This window comes from Phoxinus phoxinus (assembly GCF_949152265.1).
Source record: "Phoxinus phoxinus genome assembly, chromosome: 2".
Lineage (NCBI taxonomy): Eukaryota > Metazoa > Chordata > Actinopteri > Cypriniformes > Leuciscidae > Phoxinus > Phoxinus phoxinus.
Window position 1 is genome coordinate 4,959,400 of NC_136877.1, and position 25,632 is coordinate 4,985,031.

Below are 25,632 nucleotides of genomic sequence, written 5' to 3' on the forward strand. Positions count from 1 at the left end.
CTGAAAATACAGATTTATTTTACACAAATATGCTTGTGCTCTTTCACTGACTAGATATATTTAAAATAATGTAGGCCACTTTTTACTGGTAACACAAGACATTTAGCATTATCAGGACCCACAAATATCTTATATACAACATTATATATAGTAGTTTAATGTAGTACTGACACTAAAACTGTAAAAAAGTACAGTAATGTTTATTTTTAAACTATACACAATATGTGACCCTTATGGGTCAATTTTTTTTAAATTAAGATGTATACATAATCTGAAAGCTGAATAAATATGCTTTCCATTGATGTGTGGTTTTTTAGGATATGACAATATTTGGCCAAGATACAACTATTGAAAATCTGGAATCTGAGGGTGCAAAAAAAATTGAAACATTGAGAAAATCTCCCTTAAAGTTGTGCATTTATGTTCACGATTGTGCTGCATTCACTCACAAAAATACATGTTTTATATATTTATGGTTGGAAATTTACAAAATATCTTCATGGAACATGATCTTTACTTAATAACCTAATGATTTTTGCCATAAAAGAAAAATCTATAATTTTGACCCATATAATGTATAGTTGGCTATTGCCAGATATACCCGTGCGACTCGAGACTGGTTTTGTGATCCAGGGTCACATATATATTGTCACTATCCACAATACATATTGTTGCATTTTTGTATTGCGACATGATATATTGTTACACCGTTATTGAATGGTAATAGTATGGCACTTTGTTTTTTCCCTCGTTATACACTAGAAACCTTCTACAGTTCATATCACTGTAAGTGCTGATGTCATTAGCAGTAGGACATATTGTGCCTAAAATTCATGTAAATATTTAAATTAAACCTCTCACTCAAGTTTTATGATAATAATATAAACTGAAGCACTACACCTAGTGAAACTGTCTCAGACATTTAGACACCACTGAACACCACAGTTTATTGGTGTCTGTTATAAACACTGTGAATTCTTTGTTGAAAGCTATATAACAGTTACCTCTGGACTACGAAGTGTTTGTGACCGGAAAGTTCATCTATCTTTCAGGAATTAATCTAATCCAGATGTGTTTATGCTGGAACCACCGTTGCCTCGCATCAGTCTTAAGGAAACTATTTGAGGAAAGCTTAACATTTGCCAGAGTGCAATTATCTTATATAGCAGGAGAACAGTCCAGCCAACGAAAGCAGCTGTTGTAAAGCTCTCTATAGAAGTCCAAATGCGAGTCAGACATAGACATAAGTGCTTCGTTCCAGGAGGCCTTTCTAAGTCGACAGAGGGTTGACCACTATTACTATACCCATAGACCCTGAAACTGACCAACAACCCCAGACTCCATTACAGGAGACTGTAAAACCGTGTGCAATAGGAAATGTGCCTTCGCTGTGTGAATGGGCCATAGAAACCCCAGCACTAAAGAGGGCTATAGTTACTTCCAAATGTCTTTGCCATTAAACAAGATATGTTATTACTCAAGTAGGTAGCTAAAAACTTCAACAGTTCAGCTGTATTCATCTTGTCCATGAACAGCATTTCACTGCGGGAAGGAGACGTCGCACAAAAGTGAGCAACTTAACCCCTGCCCGAAGTGCCCTCCCTCAAGGTTTTTAGCCTTCCAAGGTCCTTCCAAGGCATCCACTTTAAGGGCTCGGAGGGAGTAGGACATGGGGATGCTCACTTACAACGGGAATTCGGCCTTACCATACGGAAGGCAGTTTATGCTAATGGCCCCCTTGTGGCAATGCTGAGACTGCAACATATTGCGTTAAATGATTGGTTGACTTCAAAATGAAAATTCTGTCATCATTTACTCACCCTCAATTGTTTCAAACCTGTATGAATTTCTTTCATCTGCTAAACACAAAGAAGATAATTTGAAGAATGTCGGTAACCAAACAGTTGATTTACCCCATTGACTATCATAGTATTTTCTTTTCTTCTATGGAAGTCAATGGGGTCCTTCAACTGACTGTTACCATTCTTAAAAGTATCTTCCTTTGTGTTCAGCAGAAGAAAGAAATTCATACAGGTTTGAAACAACTTGAAGAAAGAAATTCATACAGGTTTGAAACAACTTGAGGGTGAGTAAATGTTGACAGAATTTTCATTTTTAAGTCAACTATTCATTTAAGAATTGTACCGTGCAACATTTGGGAATGCATTGAGTGCCTACACATTATGCACTACATCAGGGTAGCCAACCCTGCTCCTGGAGGACTATTCTCCTGCAGACTTCAGTTTTGACCCTGCTCCAACACACCTGCCTGTTATTTTCAAGTAGCCGAGTTGGTTTCAAATCAAGCTCGAAAGCAACAAAGTTGATTTGGATGACACAACTGGACCCACCTCTCTAAAGTTTTCATTTGGCAATGGATATATATCTCAAAGTGAATTGTAATTACTCAACTTTTGGTTGTAGTCCTGGAGTGTTACTTTCCCCAGTGAAATAAATCATTTTGCAGCATTCTTGGAAATTGCATCACCTCCCTTAAAGCGCCCTGAAATTGATGTCTCCTCACATTTCCAAGCAAGTTGTAGAATGTAAAGTAAATTCTTAATCAAATGCATTGCATACTCTGGCAGTATGTGATTCCAACATAACGTCAGCTTCAAAACCTAAGAGTTGATGTAAGGGCGACCTCATTAGCAGTGATCCCAGACATTAACCCTTGAGTTAAAATGGCAGAATGATGACTTTTGGTGTGCCGGCCCAAGTCATGCCAGCTCTTTGTAGACTAGCCATAAACCAGTCTTGACTGCTTTTTAGCTATATTTAGCAGCATTCAACCCATCACTTTGTGCAGAGTTAAAAAAAAGCCTTAAAAAGCTCATTATTCATTTCCCATCCAAGATGATTCAAGTTATTTATCCACACAAAGTCCTGATGACTCTCGAGGCCAAGATTTGAATAATTTATGAGGACAAATGCGAATAAATTGTGCTTAGTTTGTGCTTAGTTCCAACCCCCATTTGCTTTTAAATGAGCAACATGGGATATTCAAATGTCTCTTGATGTCCAAGGGCTCTGTTGTTAACTTACGTTTATAATTAAAATGATTTATAATGCATTCGCTCATTGTAATCCCCACTTTACCGCAACGTTTGGTCTTTTCTGGACACTAGTAATAAAGTTTTGACATTTGAATGAATGTGTTTGGATCTCGAATGCAAGAGTAAAAGTAACCGAGATGAACAAATTCTAAAATATATTAAAAAAAATTGGAAATAAAAAGCTACGGCCCGTGTTCATCCACGCAAATGTAATTTCATTAAGCAATGATGCAGATACAGTCTGTTATTAAATTCCTAATCTCTAAACCCAAAGTTCAAGCTAATTTCAGTTTATCATATTGTGTGATGATGAGAAATCCAGTGCTGATTTTATCCTCTTTCTCCGTAGGATCAGCATTGAGGAACTTCAGCCCATTCCAGTTCTCCACGGAGCCGTCAGATACGCTGGTTGTGCGGGGAGCGCCGGCGCAGCTCAACTGCTCAGTCCACGGCGAGTCTCCTGCCAAGATCGAATGGAAGAAAGACGGCTCTTTCCTCAGCCTGGCCTCAGATGATCGCAGGCAGGTCCTGGCCGACGGTTCTCTGCTCATCAGCTCAGTGGTGCACTCTAAACACAATAAACCTGATGAAGGGGTTTACCAGTGCGTGGCCACTATAGACAACCTGGGCACCATCGTTAGCCGTACAGCTAGACTCAATGTAGCAGGTAAGATACGTGGTTTGATACACCTATTTGCACAGCATTCGAAATATATGATCCATATATTGACCCATGGTAGGCAGTGGTTCTCAACTGGTTTTGCCTCAAGACCAATGTTGTTATAAATGCAAGGACAGTATGACAGCAAAAAGAGTCTGTCCTGTCTTCATCCTTCAGCGTTATTGCCTGCAGTGGAGTTCAATAAGTCAGTCAGGGCATCCGCTGATGCAGCATCAATGTTGTAAATGTCTGAGCGCAGGTATATATGGCAGTACTGCGGCTGCTGTATTGAGGCCTTTGAGTTGAAATGAAAGTGACCTTGTTTCATTTGCAGGAGGCAAGCTGCAGGGATTATGAGGTGTTTGAGTTGGGTCTTACTCTGAAATTCAATTTGCTGTCGGAGGGGAAAAGGAATGCAATTAAGTTACATCAAGCCCTTGCAGAGTTGCCTGTGTAACCTCACTGAAATCTCTCTGAAGGAGTTCTCTGAAAAGTCAGAGACAAAATGCTTATTTGACGTAAGTCTTTCCCACGTGGAAGTCTGTTTTGATTGAACAAGCTCATTATTTCTCAAATGCTGACATGCATAGAGTGCAAGCTGGAGATTTTCATTGGGCTTTTTAGTGAGGTATTCTCAGCTGTGCAACAGATTGGACCAAAGTGTGTGGTTTACTGAAAGTCTGCACTGCTTAAATGGTGTTTCAACTAAGATCCCACTACTGGTTTTTGGGATTTTTCCTTAGAGATGAAAAATCACAACTTCTTTAATATCACAAAAGATGCAGCAATGGGTAATTTTGCATGATGTGTCTCCTTTAAACCAAGGGTCTTCAGCAGTGTTTCACTGTACAATATTTCAGTATTTACATAGTTGTATGATACGTGCATTGCAAAGCGATTGAAAAGTAATGTACATACATTGGTAGAGTAACATACTTGTATGTAATATTTTAATTTTACTTAATTCTCTTTTATGTAGGAGGGCCAATGGAACATTAAGCTGAATAGCTTCTTAACTTTAGCTTTGGTTGAAAATGAACTTAATATATTAAAAAAGTTCAAATTCATTAGTGATTGGTTAATTTTGGTTATGTCCCCAACTAAGCAAGCCAAAAGCCAATGGCAACAAAGGTGAAAAAGGTGACAGTGGTAATTTTGTACAATTGTAATTCTAGATGAGGATGAGTTTCTGTTTTTTCTACCTTAAGGAATTTTAAGAGAAATATCTGTGACAAAGTTGATATTTAAATAACAAATAACAGAAAATGCCATTAAGTCTCTTGAGCTTGAAAGAGAAAACTCTTGAGCCATTAAATTTGTGTATACAGTATGTGTGTGCTGGTTTGCTACACTGTCTGGCCCTCGACCCTTGCTGTGTAGGAGTCAAAGAGAGGAAGATCATCAATAAATCACATACAGCAGTACCATCATCTTCTACAAATGGACAGTATACGTGTATGCACTGGCAATGGATGTCTATGGAGTAACTGCTGTATGCTTGCATAGTGCACGCTTGTAAAAAACAAGCATACAATGTTTCTACAGAAATGCACTAACACTGGATGTATATAACTGACCATGCATTTTTGGAATTAAATTTTGCATTTTGGTGCCCTAAAATGTTTGAAAACCCCTAAAAAGAGCAGATTAATTTGTATTACTAGCACAAACAATGTCTGCTGTGTTTTGTTCTGTTTTCAGGTAAGCCAAATGAAAGTCATCTTTCTTCACTTGCACTCCCTCATTTTATTCTCTTTGAAACAGTGAACCGTTTGCTGTGGTTGACAAGGCGTGTAATAAAAAAAAAGGTTAATTGTTGCATGTTTGCTGTGGGCTATTACAATGCCATTGCACTGGGAACAGCGTTGCTGCCGCCACAACCTGTGAGACGTCAAAGCAACAGGCTCTCAGACAAATGCGAGAGTAATCAAAATGATGGATGGTAGAAAACCGTGTCCGTTCTTCCATCGTCGAGTTGGCTTTCACTTTCCACTTCTTTTTCTGCTTAACCACACATGCAAACAAATGCCCTTTTTGTGGCACTCAGACAGCGGCCATCACGTACGCATTCATTCAGAAGGGGATTAGCCGTGGCCTTGGCTATTTGTATTCGTGAAGCGTCGGTTCGAGATGGCAGGGCAGAGAGCACGACGTGGGTAATGGGAATTGTCTAGCTCGCGCCGCCTCACAGCACGCACCACACTTTGAACTCAACTCCTCAAGGCGGGCTTGAGGCAGAGTTGTGCAAGCTGTGAAGGAGAACACCTGAAACCTGAACACATTGTTTGTACTCTGCAATAATTTCTGCATTTCTTCCGGCCTCTAAAAACGAGACCAAAATGTTGCTTGGTAGAATTACCTTTGGTGGAGCTCTTTTGTTGAGGTGGTTTTGCCAAGTAGGACATCAAGGTTCCTTGATTACCTTTCTTGTTGGTCCTTGCTAAGGGCAAGAGGTGTGTAGTACCCGGAGAAAGCTATCTATTAGCATTTCGATTCATTTCAATGGCAGTTGCTCGGTCGGCGCATGACCCCTTTGAAACATGCTCAAAAACTGACATATTTGCTCATGATCATGCCATCATCTGCTGGTACTCCCCGTAGGGGAGAGATTGAAATTGGATATGCATTAACTACCGGTACTCTCTTTTTCTTTATCTCACAATCACACAGACTTGATTGTTCTCTCTTGTGCAGTTGATCCTATTTGACATTTCTCAACAAGACACCGTTTCCTGGTTCCAGATCAGCAAGAGTTTAGAGTTAGACTTGAAACAGCCTTTTCTGTGGAGGAAATCCACAGAACAGGTCAAGAATTAGCAGAATTACCTGAACCGAGTCTGTTTAAAAATGGCACATTTTCACATGAATATATCCAGGGTGTGATTTGCCGGGGGGGATGTGTGGGATTTCCCCCTTTCTGGTCAATGTTTCCCTGCCTCTGCTTAATTATTTTTATCCCCGGTGGGGATAAATTTATCCTCCACTCAAAGTGATCATAGTGCTACTACACTAGTGGCGAGACGGATCACAAAACTTATCACGGATCCGTGGTTTGATTAAAGTCAATTTTATTTTAAAATGATTACTCACTCACTCTTGAGCATCTGGCGCGAGTGATTTCAATGTTAAGTCAATGTAAAGACGCGTTTACGCGCATCTAGAGGCCCTGCGGTGTTTAGCGCGGCGTGGTAGACGCAAGCCTGATGAGGAGTTTTGCTAACACAGATAATGTCTTTTCTATCATTTCACTGTAGCTCAGCATCGCGATGTAAAGTTAACGTTATTGCATGATCACAGTTCATATGTGTGGGGAAAGATAAGCTATTAGAGTAAAAATATTGCGTTAGGCTACTTCATGAGTTAATAAGAAAAAAGATTTTACAATTCCTGCAAATGCAGTGATGAAGTTCATGTTCTCATGATTTATTTTTATGAATAAAAATGTTTCAAAACATCCCCCCCTCTGTTTTTTTCCACCAATCGCACCCTGAATATATCTGAAGTTGTTCAGATGGCCCTTGGTTTGCAGAGTTCTGGTTCTCTGCATAATCAGGGCATGTTTATTACCATACAAACTGATCCGGGGTCAGGATGTGACACTAATCCAGGATCTTTCCTAACCCCTCCTGCATATTCCCCATTCGCCCTTCTGCATCCCTGTCTTCCTGTGACCTCTGCCCGAGTGGAGTTGTGCCATTCTCCATGCTGTCTGCTGTTCTCTCAATCAATCAGTGTTTCATTTCACACTTCAGCCCTCTGCACAGATCTCACCCGGCCCTGCTGGCTGCTGCCCAGCAATGAAATTCAAACAGCTATGAATTTCAAACACCAGTGACACTGGAAACATTCATATTTCAGATGTTTCATTTTGTGCAGTTGTAGTGGTTGCACTCTTTTGGACAAGCTCTGTTGTTGCTTATGTTTGGAAATGTCTGAATTTCCTATTTAGGAAATGGTGGAATGGTTTCGGCTTGGAAACTCAGGTGGAAAATGTTTACCCCGGCATTATGAAACAAACCTGATGTCACAATTAGAGATGTACACAGTTAATCAATTGTCGGAGCACATGCGTTAAAATGCTATGCTATGAAGAGGCATTGCCCTCTTCACTGGTTATTTGCTCCAGTGTCAGCCTTCAGTTTGAACACTGAATTGAATTGCAGCCTGAGATAATATCTCAGCCAATGAATGCTTTCTGAAATTCATTGTGTGCTCATTTGAGTTTGAAATGCTGTATCAGTGCTGCGGTGAAGTATATCGCTGCTCCACTGACGTCTGTATTGGTTCATGTGTGTCCTTGTTGTGTATTCATATATTTTAAGGGTATTTTGGTGAAAATAATGGGCGTGGACAGCTTTATTGATCAAATTTCGGAGCTTAGATTTCATTCCTATACCTAATTATAGGGACACAGAAACCTCCCAGAGAGTAATATTTACTCAACATCCATGCTCAGGAAGAGAACACATATCTGTTGTTTCGTGGTAAAGTTTGGCACAGGCTTCCGGTGACCTGAATTGTCATTCACTGTGAGCACTCAGGTATGGCCCGTACTTGAGGCTTTCAGCTGTGCAGCCTGTGCGGTGCATTTTTAGCTTGTGTACAGGTCAACAACATTTGTCCTTGTTGCTATATTCCACCTCTCATACACATTAAAAGCAGAGTCATGCAGAGAGAGTATAAAAGGGAGAAGATGGATCACTTGTAGAAAAATTTATGAGAAAACCACAACACTATATGGTGGCTGGAGGAAAAATATGCTCAGCTAGTGAGTAGACCAAACCGAATACAGCTTTTTAGCATGATTTGAGCTAAAAAAAAAGAAAGAAAAAAAGAAAAAAAAAGTAATGATGGTATTATTGTCAGATTTGACACATGCTGTTGAAAGTTAATCTTAGCCAGAAGTTTTGCGGTCTTTCCCTATTCAAGTACAAAAGGCGCTGTACTTGCTTGGCTAGAAAATAGCTGCCAAAATGCCAAATAACTGACTTGCATTAAAGGGAAATTGTTTGGCTTTGTATATTCCATGTGCTGTACAATTCCCATTTGTTATTGTGTTGATCTTGGAATAGATCAATAATATTTAGCGCCTCACCCAGAGCAAATTTGAGAAATGGAGTTTGTGCGTGGAGGAATTTGCTCTATTTTAAGGTCTGTTTTTGTTATCATCTAAAAACCGATTTCAGTGTCAATGTGCTGACAGTTAGATGTCTACTGCCCGGTAATGTGAGAGGATGAAAACAGCAGTGCAGCAATAAGCAGGGCCAGTGGCTCCCAAAGGCACTTTGATTGTAAGATGTTGTTCAACATTACATTTTAGAGCCTCTTGATTCAATAATTAATAATTCTGAAGAAACACACATGTATAGTTGTAGTAAGAAGAAAAAAATACAGTAGAAAATATCTACTTTAGTGAATGACAGTTTAAGTTCTTCAGGTGAGTTGGGCTGCAAATGCTTTGCTAGAATGAGTGACTTTGATTCTTATAACAGCGCAATGAATTCTTGTTATATCAAAGAAAACCATCAATCAAATTAATTAAGTATAAGTCTTTTTTATATGGATGTGCCTTTTAGTAACAATGGTTTCAAAGCTAACAACCTCTCTAAAAACCACAAATCTCACTTTTTTTAATGAGGTCTGAGATTGTAACAATGGACCAACATCAAATGTGTTTTTTTCTAGTTTATATTTCTTTGTTTTGATATTTTCAGTAATTGTGCTTTAATTATCAAGCTGTGCTTTAGCTTACACCAGTGCTTCTCAAGCCTAAGTGTTGAGATGGTGTGCTGCAAAACTGAAAATTTTTAATGCGACCAATTTTTGGCCAATTTTCTTTTAACCACCAATATGGATCAACCATTTTTTTTGTGATAATGATAATAATAAATAGCTGCAAGCAGCAATTAAGGGGCCAAGCACTACAGAGGCAAAATGATGAGCAAGCTTGGAAACGAGCATCAACCCAACTCTAAAAATGTGTACATTTTTTGACGATTTTAAGCGAAATGGTTGAAAACCCATAAATACAATCACTTTCAATGTGACATAATTGCTTATTACTTTTCACCAATAGGTGGCCTTGACACCAAATTATTTCGGTGTGGTCCATATTGGGTGGCAGTGACATGCACCAAGTTTGGTGCCAATATGCCAAAGCCTTCTAGAGATACAGCCTCAGATGCTTTTGGCATCATGCTATCAAATTCATTGATGATGGTTTTGTCAAAATGAAATCTGTCACGGCCGGCTCTGAGCCGTGACAAATGAGGGAGGCAACGAGAACAAAAGCGAGTCAAAAAGTATTTATTAACAAAAATAACTTTAACAACTCATAACTAAATAAGGAAAAACAATCACGGAAAGCATTCCGCTCAGCACATCAACGTAAATAAAGAATAAGCTGCGTAATGAACACAAACCCCAAATACGCGCTCCAAAATACAGGCCTGCAAACATAAAAGCCCAAACAAAACTAATACATGAAGTAAACCAATAATAAACAAATAAAGCAGCAACCCAAAATAACAAAAGACTAAAGGGTACCGAAGAGCCACTGAAGTCAGAGAACCATCACCTTTTATAACTCTCTGCAGGTGTTTCACATGATTATCTCAAAGCCCCCCCCCCCCCCCCCCACACACACACACACACCGCTATAGTTCTACGAGCCATAAAGGCACGTCACAAATCCATAACTTTTGATCCAAGTGCAGGTACCCTCAGGTCATAGTTGTTATTACACAAACCGAGTTTGGTTTGAATACGGTTAAGCGTTTCGGAGATATGACCTCACGTTCACTTTGGTGTGTCCTTCGTAGAATTCTTTTGCAATTTATTCAAGAATGGTTTGACTAATTAACTCAAATTACATGTTATTGTGTTGGCATGGTCTGAAGATGATCTGGATCGAAATTGCCTTTTATATCTAAGATACTGGAAAAAATGTGCATGCACAGCTTAATGTGATAATTAAGCTTAATAAAAATGTAGATAGATTCCAGTCAGGTTTTGGAGCTGGCCATAGTACAGAGTCTGCTCTTCTGAGGGTCTCTAATGACATCCTATGAGGCGTTGATTCTGGAAGCTGGAAATTCTGTGTTGTTTTACTTTTGTTAGATCTTACTGCGGCATTTGATACAGTAAATCATAATATTCTCATTGATCGCCTTAGGGATCGGTTGGTATTCAGGGCTTAGCCCTGAAATGGTTCTTGTCCTATTTGAAAGATAGGACTTTTTCAGTCAGTTTAGGGGGATTCTTCTTCTTTTGTTGTTCTTCTTGTGTGTGGGGTTCCTCAGGGTTCTATCTTGGGACCAATTTTATTTTCCCATTATATGCTCCCTCTATAGGTTCTATTTTTGAGAAATTTGGGATTCACTATCATGTGTGTGCGGATGATTGTCAAATTTATTTACCACTGAAACATGGGCATAAAAGTGCCATTTGAATGTGCATGAATGTTTGACTGAGGTTAAGTGCTGGTTGGCGAATAACTTTATCCAATTGAATGAGGATAAGACAGAGATAATTGTATTTGGTAATAAGGGGTGTGTAAAGGATATTTATGACTGCTTGGGATCTGTGTAGCGTAAGAAACCTTGGTGTCATTTTTGATGCAGAGCTTAATTTTGACTGGCAAATCAATGCTTTTGTTAAGAATATATTTTTTCCCATCTTAGATCTAAATTAAAGTCTTTTGAAGATATGGAGAAGGTTGTTGATGCCTTCGGGTCATTCCGTTTGGATTACTTTAATGTGTTGTATCTGGGTGTGAGTCAGGCCTAATAATGTTTTTAATTATACAGCTCTTTTCAAGACCGCAAGGTAATGATCATTCTGCACTTTAGTTTCTCATCAGCTTTTCTATACAGTCAAATGCCGTCTAGAACTTGTTGCATCCCGCTCCGACACTATAAAAAGACTATAAAGCTGTGTCTGAAATTGATCAATTGTTTACACAGCAAATGCCACAATATGTGTTCTTTCAGATTAGTTCACTAAAAAACCTTTAGAGAATACTCATCCTGTATCTAGCGTTTGTGCGTATACTTTCCCGTTTAGCGCTTTTACCTTAGGGATTCATTTATCACTCTTCGTAACTTACCACTTAGCCAAGGCTTCTTATAGATAAGTCTTCGAAAATAAACAGAGTCAATCTGCATAACAAAGCAAATCTAGATGCAGTTGGTTCATTGTTTGTTCTCCCACAACACATTTAGATTCATCGAGCAGTGCTGTGAGAGTGAGATTGGATGGTAGACGGCACATTTTTTACTGGAGCAGGACTCTTTGGCTCTTTCAACTCTGTGTTGAAGTGTCATTATGCCAAAGGCCTCTCATCTAAAAATTGGCGCTTACAAATCCTGATCGCTCCACTCAAGCTTCTACCCCAGGGGAAATCTGCTCTTCAACTCAACTCTGATTGAGACGGACACAAGCAACGTCATGCACGTCTGTCCTTCATCAGATTGACAGACCTTTGAACTGTATCCGTTTGGATTTTTGTAAGGATCGACACATTCTTTGAAAACATTGATAAGCAGTGACAGTCCTCATGGAATGGACAGTGATTTATTTTGCCACTTTCTTTTTTTTTGCAGCGTTGGCTAGCATTAGTATTCAAGTAAGGTCCTAAACGAAGGATGCCTATTACACAGTTTTTCTATACTTTACCACTGACGTCCTGGTACTGCCTTGTAGCTCCCTGTTTTAGGTAGATCATTTTAGGGCCGCGACACACCAAGCCAACATCTAGGCATCGGTGAGCGTCAGAAGCTTTCGTCGCCGCTAGTTTTTTTACGTCGGCTTGGCGTCACAGGCTTTATAGATCGTTATACAGTTTCTCAATTTAAAGAGGATGTCTAATGATATTTCATGCATTCTGACTTATTTACACTGTTAAAGACACTGTGAAATTTCGTCATAAAGAGACGTGAGACGTCATAAAGTGTGGAATTCCTTGTATGGCCGCTTCTCCAGGAAAAGCGCGCGCGCACACATATCAACCAGAGTGACAGAAAGAGCAACGTCCATCAACGTGCTTTGTTGTTTAGACGACGAAATCAGTGTGTTTACGGTTGTGAGGGAAATATAACCTTGTTCAGCTTTCCGAAAGAACCCAGCGTTAAAGGAACAGTGGATGCAGTTTGTTTTTCCGGGGCAGCAACAGAGTTGTGCAAGTGTGTTTGTTTGTTCCAGGCATTTCGGTGACGAATGTTTTATAAACAAGGCCCAGTTCAACACTGGATTTGCAGATCATTTGAAACTGAAAGATGGAGCGGTCCCAGCGATAAAAGATCCCGGCCATGAGACAGGCGGAAAGTAACATAAAATGTCTGTGTTTTGTTAGCAATCAGCGCGTAAGTGCATATAATGTAAACCACACGAACGTATAGTGCAGGGGTCACCAAACTCGGTCCTGGAGGGCCGCTGTCCTGAAGAGTTTAGCTCCAACCAGGTCCAACACACCTGAAAGTTTCTAGTATGTCTAGTGAGACCTTGATTAGCTGGTTCAGGTGTGTTTAATAGGGGTTGAAGCTAAACTCTGCAGGACAGCGGCTCTCCAGGACCGAGTTTGGTGACCCCTGGTATAGTGAGTCAAAAGTTATCCATGGATAGTGCGTGACTCTATATCTCCAGGAGCTCGGATGTTTTCGAGAAAAGCTTCAGTTTATAAATCTGACCAAACTAAAAACTCTTCTGAAATATGAAGGATGCAATACTACTCTACAGGTACTCGTAGAAACTAGAAACTGTGTGTGTTACTCTATGTGCCCTTTAAGTTTTAGGCGCCTTCTCAACTTGTCATCAGTTTCTGTAAGACTCCAGTCTGTAGGTGGTAAGCTCCTGCTTGGCTCTCTTGTCAGAGCAGATCCAGGCACCACGGTCAACCCTTCAGCCCCAGAATGCCATCTGTCTACAGCCAGTAGATTCTCAGCTTGCTTCCAGTAGCATGGTAGCAAACCCATGCGCTTGCTTTTTAACCCCTCACTATTAGAATATTTGGCTTATATCTGTGTTTTTCAGTTTCCAAACTCTCACTGTAGCATTATTGATTCGTCTCTGCCGTCAGCGAAGTCAAAACAGTCTGAACCCCCGGGGTTGATTATTCTGTTTAGTCGCCTTTAGCGGGAGGCTCATTTGTATTTGTGTCAACGCTTTGTCTCGATCCTGGCCGCGGTTTCAAAATGTCACTCAAAACTAATAAAAGATGGGGAGGCAGTCGCTGTTGCCACGTTACTGGATTCTCGTCTTTCTCTCGAGAGCAGCAGGGGAGTGAACGCTTGTAGCAGCAAAGCAGACAGCCGGTTCTCACTCTCTGAATGAAAGAAATCCGGTTTCCGAGTTGGACGTGTCTGCCGGGGCCCGCTTAGAGCAGTTCTTTGAGCAACTACAGCAGAAGGATGAGAATGTGTGTTTAAGGTCCTTGTTTCATGAGGCTTTCCTGAACCCTGTGTGCAAGGGCCCTGGGGAACCTTGAGGAAAATCCGCTGCCTACTAACTAACTTCTGTCAGTATGCAGCGAGTGAAGTGTGTCCAGGATTAGACTGTAAACCCAGGTCAAAAGCAACGTGTAAGTGTGCAGCAGTGTTGGAGATGCTATTTGCATGCAACCACATGCACAAAGTTTTACATATTTTAAGTTAGTTAAAGGTAAAGTGTGCAATGTCAGTGCCATTAGCATCACCGAACTGAATTGCTAAATAAAAATGGGTCCAATTCTCACTATTAACTATGACTTTTCCCTCAATAAACTTCTAATTACTGCGTATTAGTAATTAGTAAGGTAATCATTAAGTTTAGGTATTGGGTAGGATTAAGGGATGCAGAATAAACGCATTAATATGAGCTTTAAGTACGTATAAGCAGCCAATATCCTATAATATGCATGCTGATAAACAACTAAGTAATAGTTGAGAATTGGACCCTAAACTAGAGTTACCAAAAAATGACTGTTTTCAAACAGGTTTCCTGAACACCGATCATCAGATATACCCTAAACTCATGTCATTGGTTTAGCCGGTGTTGCAATCCCTTGTGAAAAAGAGGTGCACTTAATTAATTGTATTGAATGTGCGCACTTGTAGTGTACTTCAAATCTTAAAAGTATATTACTGGAACTGCAGACAATATAGTATTAATGTGTAAGTGCACTTAAAGAGAGTACTTCACACACTCAAGTACACTTTTTTTTGTGTTGACTATACTAAAATGCATGTAATATACCTGATGATTATAAGTTTCACTGTTGTGTGTTAACCAAATATTACATTTAAAGCTAATGTATTTAAATGTATTGAATTGCAACTTTATCATTATAAATGTATAATTATCAATATTTAGATACATGACACACAAAATTAAAGTATATATTAAAGTATATTTTAGTTTTGCATAAATGCTTGGCAGTATAACATATTTCAAAGACAAAAGAAGTAATTATGAAATTACATACAGTATACAGGTGAAACTCGAAAAATTTGAATATCGTGAATATTAAGTAAAGAGGCAGTTTGGTCCTACTTAAAGGTGCTGTAAGTAAATTATTTTACGTTAACCGAACAGCTTCGGAGTCATTGGAATAGTTATATGACATTTTTTGTGTTGAATGGTGGTCGTCTCGCACCCCCGAGCGCCTGTGAGCGGAAAAACCACACTTGCAACTTTGGGCCGCCGGCCTCCGCGTCAGGAAGTATCGCGTGATATCAAGTCTCGCGATGTAACGAATTGCTTTACGGCACTGCACATGTACATTTATATGATCATTCTAATATCATACATACCTCAGTTGACATGGCTCCGTTCGTTCGCCGGCGGCTTCTCTGAAAACAAATGCACGTGACCAGAGGGAGAAGATGGGAGGGGGGAAAGTTGCCAATGGTTTTACGTCAGTTTTCTCAAATATCTATTCCGAAACTGTAGGGGGAGCTCTAAAAAGAAACCTGCGAGAAAACAGCGAAGACATTTCCAAACCTACTGAGTGCTGCTTTAAAAACTTCAGTTCATCTAGTTACATTTAATATTTCAACTACAATACATTCTCCTATAATTGTAAATAACATGCAGTTAAGTGTTCGTCAACTTTGCATTCAGGGAAATCAACTTATGAATTACTTATAATTGTTTATCCCGCAAAAAAAAAAGAGCTTTAAAAAAAAATAATAATAATAATTGCAACCAAAAAAGTACACGCATCACCTTTAAACTATACTGTACGTTGCATTTCTTTAAAAAACATCCATTTTGATTAAAAAATAAGTAAAAAATTAGGTAAATTTTTTAAAATAACAGTTAAAAACATAGTAACAGAAAGATGAACTTTAATAGTAGCCCTAAAGCTAAAGTGTGATAAAACACTGCAATGGTAAAAGCTGATTAGCATGACACCACACCACTAAAAGTTGCCTGTTATTTTGAAAGCAGCTGAACACTGAGCTAGTAACAGCGGCTCAGTTTCTGATGTGTGCACAGTATGTCTGTATAGGAGAGGTGTGAGACGACATTCCTGTGTTTTCTCCGCTGGTTTGTTTTCCCGGCTCCGAGGGATCCCTGCAGCTGCAGCTTCACACCTCACAGAAGAAACCTGTTCAGACTGGTCAGATATGAAACGCCAGCACTACAGGGCCCGTTTGAGTGTCAGTGGAGCACCATCACTGAACTGGAGAGGGGCTTTATCACTAACTGGTGTCAGTCGCACATGCAGGCAGTCCAATGTATGTGGGCTCTCTATGACACCACGGCAGAAACCTCCTATCTTAAAGTTCACAAGAACGTTAACTATATTAGTGTTAGCGATACCGTGAAGTGTGATATCTTTAAACTCCTGAGCTCTTATTTGCAGGATGGATTCTGATTGGCTGTCAATGTTTTTAAAAAATCGCAGATGTTGCTATAGATTTTTGAATCTATGTCTTTATCGTTATACCGGTTATTGTCCATGCATGTGAACGGGCCTTAATTCTTGACTTAAAGTCCCCCTGTGGTGAAAATCAAGCTTTTAATGTTGTTTATATGTCTATGTGGTGTTTTTAATGTGCTTTAAGACAAACCATGTGTGAATTCATAAGTCGACAGCATTGCAGTGAACCAAAGACAGTCTCAAAAACACGGTGTGAAATCGCTGGTGTTTCTGACGTCACACACTACCTTGTAACCAATCAGATCAACGTGTGATCGTCAACCAGTGGATCTCTAAGTGAGTGGAGGCGGGGCTCATTTGCATATTCATAGAACCACGTATACTAAATGAGGGTGTAGAGTTACATTCAAGCTATTTTAAGGAAAAATTAAATAAAAAACCTTTAAATGTGTCATTTTGGTGACCAAAGATGAGTTTTAAGGGATACAATTATTGACTACTTTAAGATTTGAAAAAGTTATATTTCCTGAGTGAAATTACAATGGCTACTAAACAGATGAAATAAGTTGAGGATGCTATAATACAGTAAATATTTTCAGTTAAAACCACTCCATAACTTTCTCAGTTATGGATTATATGCAATATTAACTTTTTCTCAAATGTCCTAATATTTATAACATGAGAAATGTATTCATTAAAAATAAACTTACTTGAAATTCCTAAAGAGAAATAAAAATAGAAACAAATTGCCATTGTAAAAAATGTACAGTAGGATCGATGTTCCTGCATATTATTTTTTCAGGGGAAATCAGCAAATATGCAGCGCTGTTTCAGTCGTGAAAGGACTATGCATTAATTATTTATTATTTAATCATATATGTGTCATTATTTAAATGTGAATTGATGTACTATAATTACATTTATTATGTGAATGTTATTTAGATTTAAAAGTAAATAATAGTTATTTGGTGAAATAATCCTGATTAAATAAGTTAATCTAAGTGAACATAAATATGATTCAATATTAATAAAATAACACACTCATTAAGCACACATATAAATAAATATATTTGAATAAATCTATCGATGTGTCTGTATAAACCTTATCATCTTGGCTCATGAATATTAATTAGATGATCCCTAGCCATAAAATATTTATGCGGCTGGATTATTTTTATTTTTTTTTGCACAGCAGTTGAAATTCTTGAATGTAATGATTAATTATCCAAAAAAAATTTTTTTTTTAACAATTGTTGCTATACCGCTGACCCATCCAAAAGAAATATAGAAACATTGTGTGGGCAATTTGGAGAAATTTAATGTGAAATTTTTGAGTTCACATTGAAATCTCTCACTTTAGATGTGCAGACCTTGATATGTGGGCGCACATTTTAAAACTTAAAAAAAAAAAAAATTTGTCTAAAGAGAAAAATCTGTGAAGCAGAAGTCTCCATTTATTGCTATTTAGCCGAAACAACTGATAGGCCTCACAGAGATCTCAGTTGTGACTTGCCTTTCCTAATGTTAGTCTCAAACGCCCGATGTTTCTTTGTTTTACTCATGAATCAAATGTAGATGTATGATAATATCATTCAGAATGAAGCTGTCTGTGTCTCTGTGATATGCCCAAAGGCGCGCACCGGACTCACGCGGCTCTTGGCTTTCACACTCGTCTCGCACCCTCAGTTTTGCAGGTGTCCGGACTAAAGAGGCGTACTGTATTCTTCTTGTTGAAGTGAAGAAGAGAAAGGCTTCTCCTTCTGCCTCGGCTCGTTCACACTGCGCCGTCACCTCTCATACAAGTGCGACTGGCTGAAGCTCTCAATTACACTTGACAGATTATTGTTCTACGTGCCAATTTGCTGCAAGCCATTAAGAAAGACGCATCCAACAAGTCGCGAGCTGAAAGACACCTGCTCCCAGTGCTCATTTGACTGATTAGATGGCCTGAAGGGGAACACAAATCTCGGCGAGTTCCTCCTACATCAGGACATCATCAAGAGCATCAGAAACCATTCCCAGTGGAAACCCTGGACTGAGATATAAGAATAAGATGTAGCCAGTACTGTCACTTAATCCTGTTTTCCCAAGACTCCAGTGAGATTAAACATGTAAATTATCTTATTAAATTAATTCATTTATTTATTTATAAATAACAAAAATAATTCAATATACATAGAGGTTCATAACTTCAAAAATCGCTAATCGTGTTCTGGTTTTATGATTTTACACAAACACTCATAATTGTCTTTTATCTTCTTCAATTTTTCCAAGACAGCAGGTTTTTTTTTTTCCATTTTGTTGTGTTTTTTGTTTTATTGTTTTGTTTTTTGTTTTATTTTGTGTGTTTTTTTTTGTTTCGTTTCATTGTTTTGTTTTATTTTTTATTTTTTTTGTGTGTGTTTTTAATTCTGTGTTTTTTGTTTCGTTTTATTGTTTTTTTTTTTGTTTTTTTTTTATATGCATGATGTAATAATTTCCATCTGCTTCCTGATATTAATTATTAAGGACAAGATCCACGTAGCTTTATAATGTTATTATACTTTAAATGTGTTTTCTCAATACACCATTGAGATGAAATGTGTAAATACTTTATTTATTTACTTGTTTATTTATTACTTGCCTCACTTTTCTCTTCATTTTTATAATTTAGGACAAATATATTAAATTATTTTAAATGTTTTATTTTATTAAGTTGAAGTAATAATGCAAACACTGTAAGATGAGGGCTCTTGACTTGATTATGCTTTTTATGCATATACTTAGTAAAGAAAACAAAAAAGAATATATATATATGTATATGTGTGATATATAAATCCCATAAAATATATAAATAAAATATAATCCCATAAAAAATATAAATATATGGGCATTCATGACTATAAAAATGACAGTATTTGGTTACATTTTCTTCATTTGCTGGTCTGACTGTATTTACTCCCGCTTCATGTCGTGACTCCTGTGAGTGTGAGACACTAACCAATGCAACCCTCACCTGTTCTCCAATCCTGATGACTGTGGAAGTCTGAGTCCAGAGCGCCGGACACACAGCAGATCTGCAGAGACTCAGACCGACAGAGCAGTGGGTCACTAGTGCTTTAGTGAATCTGAGCATCTGTCCGCGCAGAACACATTAATCGGGTTATCTGGTCGGCGTCGGCATCAGCAGGTGATGAGCTCAGCTCTGTCCTCATTGGCTGAAGTCTGAGAGGCTTTGATTGACAGGTGTGTTGAGGGTCTTGTTCTGAGAGGCTCTGATTGACAGGTGTGTTCAGGGTCTTGTTTTGAGAGGCTTTGATTGACAGGTGTGTTGAGGGTCTTGTTTTGAGAGGCTTTGATTGACAGGTGTGTTCAGGGTCTTGTTTTGAGAGGCTTTGATTGACAGGTGTGTTGAGGGTCTTGTTTTGAGAGGCTTTGATTGACAGTTGTGTTGAGGGTCTTGTTTTGAGAGGCTTTGATTGACAGGTGTGTTCAGGGTCTTGTTTTGAGAGGCTTTGATTGACAGGTGTGTTGAGGGTCTTGTTTTGAGAGGCTTTGATTGACAGGTGTGTTCAGGGTCTTGTTTTGAGAGGCTTTGATTGACAGGTGTGTTAAGGGTCTTGTTTTGAGAGGCTTTGATTGACAGGTGTGTTGAGGGTCTTGTTTTGAGAGGCTTTGATTGACAGGTGTGTTAAGGGTCTTGTTTTGAGAGGCTTTGATTGACAGGTGTGTTGAGGGTCTTGTTTTGAGAGGCTTTGATTGACAGGTGTGTTAAGGGTCTTGTTTTGAGAGGCTTTGATTGACAGGTGTGTTAAGGGTCTTGTTTTGAGAGGCTTTGATTGACAGGTGTGTTGAGGGTCTTGTTCTGAGAGGCTTTGATTGACAGGTGTGTTCAGGGTCTTGTTCTGCTCAGTCGAGTCCTGTGGAGGTACGAATAATCCCCCCCGACCGTCTCTGATAACAGGGAGACACAAGGTCCTGACAACACATTTATCTCTGCTTCGTAATGCGATCGGCCTCTCCCTGCGGTGGAGCGTCTCCCCTGGCAACGACCTCTCGCGAAGGTCAGTGTAGCTGAGAATGGTGAACAAGACGATCAGGGTAAAATATATCACCTTAATATTGTAAAGCCAAGGTGTTGAGTTTCTTGCTCTTGTGTTTTACAAAAAAGGGGCGAAAAAAACACAAACAAGATTGATAGTGTGACTCTCATGCTCTTGGGAAGCAACATCGTGATGTGAAGGAATCAAATAAAATAGAAGAAGCAATGAGATTAGGTTATAAAATTAGATTATACAATTGTTTATAACTTAACCTAATATAACATAACATAACATTACATAACAACATATAACATTGCTTAGCAACATATAACATAACAGCATATAACATAACAACATATAACATTGCTTAACAACATATAACATAACAGCATATAACATAACAACATATAACATTGCTTAACAACATATAACATAACAGCATATAACATAACAACATATAACATAACAACAAATAACAGCAACATTATATAACAACATGTAACATATATAACATATAACATAAAACATATATAATATAACATAGCACAACGTATAACTCAAAGCATTCAACATACACAAGGGTTTATGGCTGCATCAAATCATGAATCAAATTCCACTTTTTTTCAAGACAATAATGAAATATTTTATATCTCAGTTGTTTCACCAGGACAACAATGAGATTCATTTATATATTCATATAATAGAATATAATATTTATTAGAATAATAAATTATTATAATAATATAATAATTCAAAATACATGGCTACAAAAAATTATTAATCAAATTCTGCTTTTTTAAGACAATAATTAAATCTCTTATGAGATTAAATGTATAAAATTGATTTATTTACTTATAATATAATTAATACATATAAAACAATGATAGAATTTCAAATAAAAGGAATTAAAATGTTTACTGCAGATTATTCTAGATAGCCTACCAGTCTGCTATCAAAAGTAATTTCAATATGAACTCAAACATCTTTCATCGCATTCTTCCACGGTGATATCCACATCGATATAACATTCCTTACTGTGTGAATGTTTATTTCTCCTATACATTTATAAGAGCACATCATATTATAAGAAAACATCTGACAGAGCAATGAGAGCAACACACACACACGCACACACACACACACACACACACACGCACACACACACACACACACACACACACACACACACACACACACACACACACACACACACACACACACACGTCACACTTCTACAACACTCAATAAATAATCACGGGTTCCAGCACCAATAATAATTAGTGTGTTTCTGCTGTCTGTGTGTTTGATATTCACCACGTGTCTTAAGGGCATAAAGGGCTGGTGTGCATTTTCATTAGCTCATCTGTATGCAAATCCAAGATCAAACAGAGGCTCCGCCCCTTTACCAGAATGAGTCAAAACCTCTTAGTGATGAGGAGACATTAAACAAAAGCCTAACTCTAGAGCTTTTAAATAAATAAAAAAACATTTAACAGTATCATTTATTATACTTGTTTAAACTTTGGATTATTAGAAGATAATTAAAGGGATAGTTCACTTTGAAATTAAATTTTGGTACGTTTTAGCTTTCCTCAAGGGCATCCAAGATGTAGGTGTCTTTTTTCCCGCAGTAGTTTCAATTTTGATATTTTTAGGTCAAACCGTTGTTGTCTGACAGTCATATCATGCAGGTCTATGGTCACTGTCTCAAAGAGCATGCACAGAGTCCAAATTAAAACAATTCCCCATCGTCCAAATTAAACAATTCCCCATCGTAAGTACACATTGATGGCCTAAGACACGAAACGAGCGGTTTGTGTGAGAAAACGAACAGTATTTATATCGTTTTTACCTCTTGTAACAGCCATGTCCAAGTGATCTGAGGGCGCACGCGCTTCCTGGTGTGTGACGTGTGCGCAGACTGGTGCATAGATGTATACACTAGATGTCGCCTTGGCTACGGCAGTTCATTGGAACGAATGTCTTTAATGCGAAATCTATATATAATATATGTGTATATATATATATGCACCAGTCTGCGCACACGTCACACAGAAGGAAGCGCCCGCGCCCTCAGAGTACTAGGACGTGGCTGTATTACAAGAGGTAAAAACTATATAAATACTGTTCGTGTTCTCACACAAACCGCTCGTTTCGTGTCTTAGGCCATCAATGTGTACTTACGATGGGGAATTGTTTTAATTTGGACTCTGTGTATGCTCTTTAAGACAGTGACCATAGACCTGCATGATATGACTGTCAGACAAGAATGGTTTGACCTAAAAATATAACAATTGAAACTACTGCGGAAAAAAAGACACCTACATCTTGGATGCCCTTGAGGTAAGCTACAACATACCAAAATTTAATTTCAAAGTGAACTATCCCTTTAATTAATGAAACATGCTTTATGTACAGGTGAAACATGAAAAATTTGAATATCGTGCAAAAGTTCATTTATTTCAGTAATTCAACTTAAAAGGTGAAACTAATATATAGACTCATTACATGCAAAGTGAGATATTTAAATTTGATGATTATGGCTTACAGCTTATGCAAACCTTTTCACAATATTCTAATTTTGAATTTGGGGATTAAATTTTTAACGACGTGCGTCTGTGGAGAGAAAAGTCCGCTGTGCGCGGGTGCAAAATATAGGAATGATACATGCGTCGGTGTACAAAGTAATTTGTGCTGGGTGCAAGATAGGGCCCTTAATGTGCACGCGCACTAACCCCCAAATCCTTCTTGTCGGTGATTGGCTGGAACACTGTTTGTTATGTTTCTCGGTCCAGGCTGGCCCAGTTTGTTTTTGTTGCCGTTTGTGGAGCCTGGGCTGTCTACAGAGACCGTGTTATTTTACAGTGCGTTCACGGGACAGGCAGCTAGCGGATAGTGAGGAGATGTTTGTGTGTGTGACCTAAAAAACGCGTGACATCGCTTCGAGCACCTTTAATTCATAAAACATGCTTTAGGGTGAATCCAGGTTGATTGGGTTTCTATCTTTAAAAGCACTTTGCAGAATGTTAAACATAATCTTTCCCAGTCGTCCTCCTGATTGGTCCACTCTTGATCTGTGAATCCCTGTGTCCGCTGTGGACAGGAGTCGTATTACACTGTCCATCTCACTGGCATCTAGTCTCCATGACGGAAAATCATTTCTTTTGCAATTACCTCCACGGCACTGTGAAATGAAATGTCATCCTGTTTGGTGGTGTTGGGCTTTCTGAAAACTCTCGTGTTGCTGCTGATTTAATGCAAACCTGTCACTGATGTTTCCTTTAAATAACTGTCATCTCAGCTGTTTGAGCGAGATCACATGACCAGAACCCGCTCCGATTTGAGCTAATATTTCATATTTTTGCAGCTTGTTTTTATTTTATTTGACATGGACATTACAATTACATTGGACGAACCATGTGCATTTGCTTGGGTGTTTTAACACACATGATAGTTTTCAACACCTGTCCACCATGGGAGGCTTTTAGAAATAAAATACAATAACAATACTGATGACAAAAGTAATAATAACAATACTATTAAAAAAAAGGATAAAGAAAATATACCATATTATTACAGATGCAAAAAAAAAACGTTCATTTCATTCATAGGGAGTCTCAAGAGAAGCCACGTTATCAGGGTATATTTTTCTGTTGATATGAAAAATCGGGTACATTTTCCAATATAGCGAGTGCATTATGTATACGATGTACCGTATATTATGATCTTATGATGAACTATATGTCTTTCTTCGCTGACGCTGAAGTTGTTCAAAGCGTTTCTAAGGATGCTGATTTTAAGAGGCTAGACTGAACATAGTGTGTGTAATATTAGCAACACATTACGAGCCGTTTGATAACATAGTCAAACAAAAGGCTAATCATATTAATCACCGACAATGTAATGAGCGAGACATTAAACTCATTATCATTCTTGTAGTCAAAGCTGTATAATTCCCTCTTCCTCTTCTTCTTCTGAATCAGTTTCTGCTTCAAACATGCAGTATATGGCTGAATTAAACCAGTATTTACACGTGCCATTGTTTTCTACAGTAAAGTTAAGCGACTGGATCCGGTATTTTGAGCTTGTGTGAGTGAGTGAGTGGAGGCGGGGCTAATTTGCATATTCTTGGACCCGCATATACTAAATTAAGTTTGTTACTCAAGCAGTTTTAAGGCATGAATACATTTTTTCACAAATATGTAATTTTGACGATCAAAGATGAGTTTTAAGGGGTAAAATTATTGACGGGGGTATTAAAAAAAAAAAAAAAAATTAACATTTAACCCCTTATCAAGCGCCCCCCCCCCCCCCCCCCCCCCCCCCTTAAATGGACTTAAATGGTTTTAAATGGTTGTAATTCAAAAATGCTTTGGAATATAGATGTAAGATTGGTCTTACAATCTTAATTTTGTTTTAAAGAAGACATTTGGTAGATTTTTGTAGAAGTGAAATAAATTAAGACTGTTAAACAGAAAAAAAGTTATAGAAGTTTGAGTTTATGAAAATGTACAACGTTACAATTTTTATTATTCATATTTATATAAAATATATATTTTCAAAACCTGGTGTACTCTAAAACTGCAAAAAAAATTGTGTTTGTTGTTTCAAATTTTAGTTCATATCTCAAAAAATGCGCTTTCAGTGAGATTTAGTTTGGGCGCAGTACCAAACTTTTCCACTAGTTGACATTACGGCCCATATAAGGGCGCCTCCATTTCCATATGTTGTTTGAGTGATCTGAACCATTATTTTTACAATTTTCATACAATTTATGAAGTAGACATCATATTCAGAAGTAGTGTTGGAAGTTTGGCAGATTTTGAAATGAATTCAACCTCTAAGAAACACAAAAGATCATGTATGTGCATTATAGCTCGCTGCCACATCACAAATGATGAATCTATAATTTTTTTCCTTATATTCAAAACATTTTCAGACCTTTTTTTCTAAAACAATTGAATGGATGCTATCTTCTGAACTCTTGGCATGAAAACAAACTGAGGTTTCTACCATTCTTTCATGATTTTT

General features: G+C 38.1%; 1 protein-coding gene across 12 annotated transcripts in view; it reads left to right on the forward strand.

Moving 5' to 3' along the window:
- neo1a (neogenin 1a) overlaps positions 1 to 25,632 on the forward strand; it is a 180,151-nt gene that overhangs the window by 59,787 nt on the left and 94,732 nt on the right. For all 12 annotated transcript variants that reach the window (XM_079598740.1, XM_079598743.1, XM_079598735.1 and 9 more), the window contains exon 2: positions 3,406 to 3,723. In XM_079598740.1, coding sequence (XP_079454866.1) covers positions 3,406 to 3,723 — 318 coding nt within the window. The remainder of the gene's footprint in view (positions 1 to 3,405; positions 3,724 to 25,632) is intronic.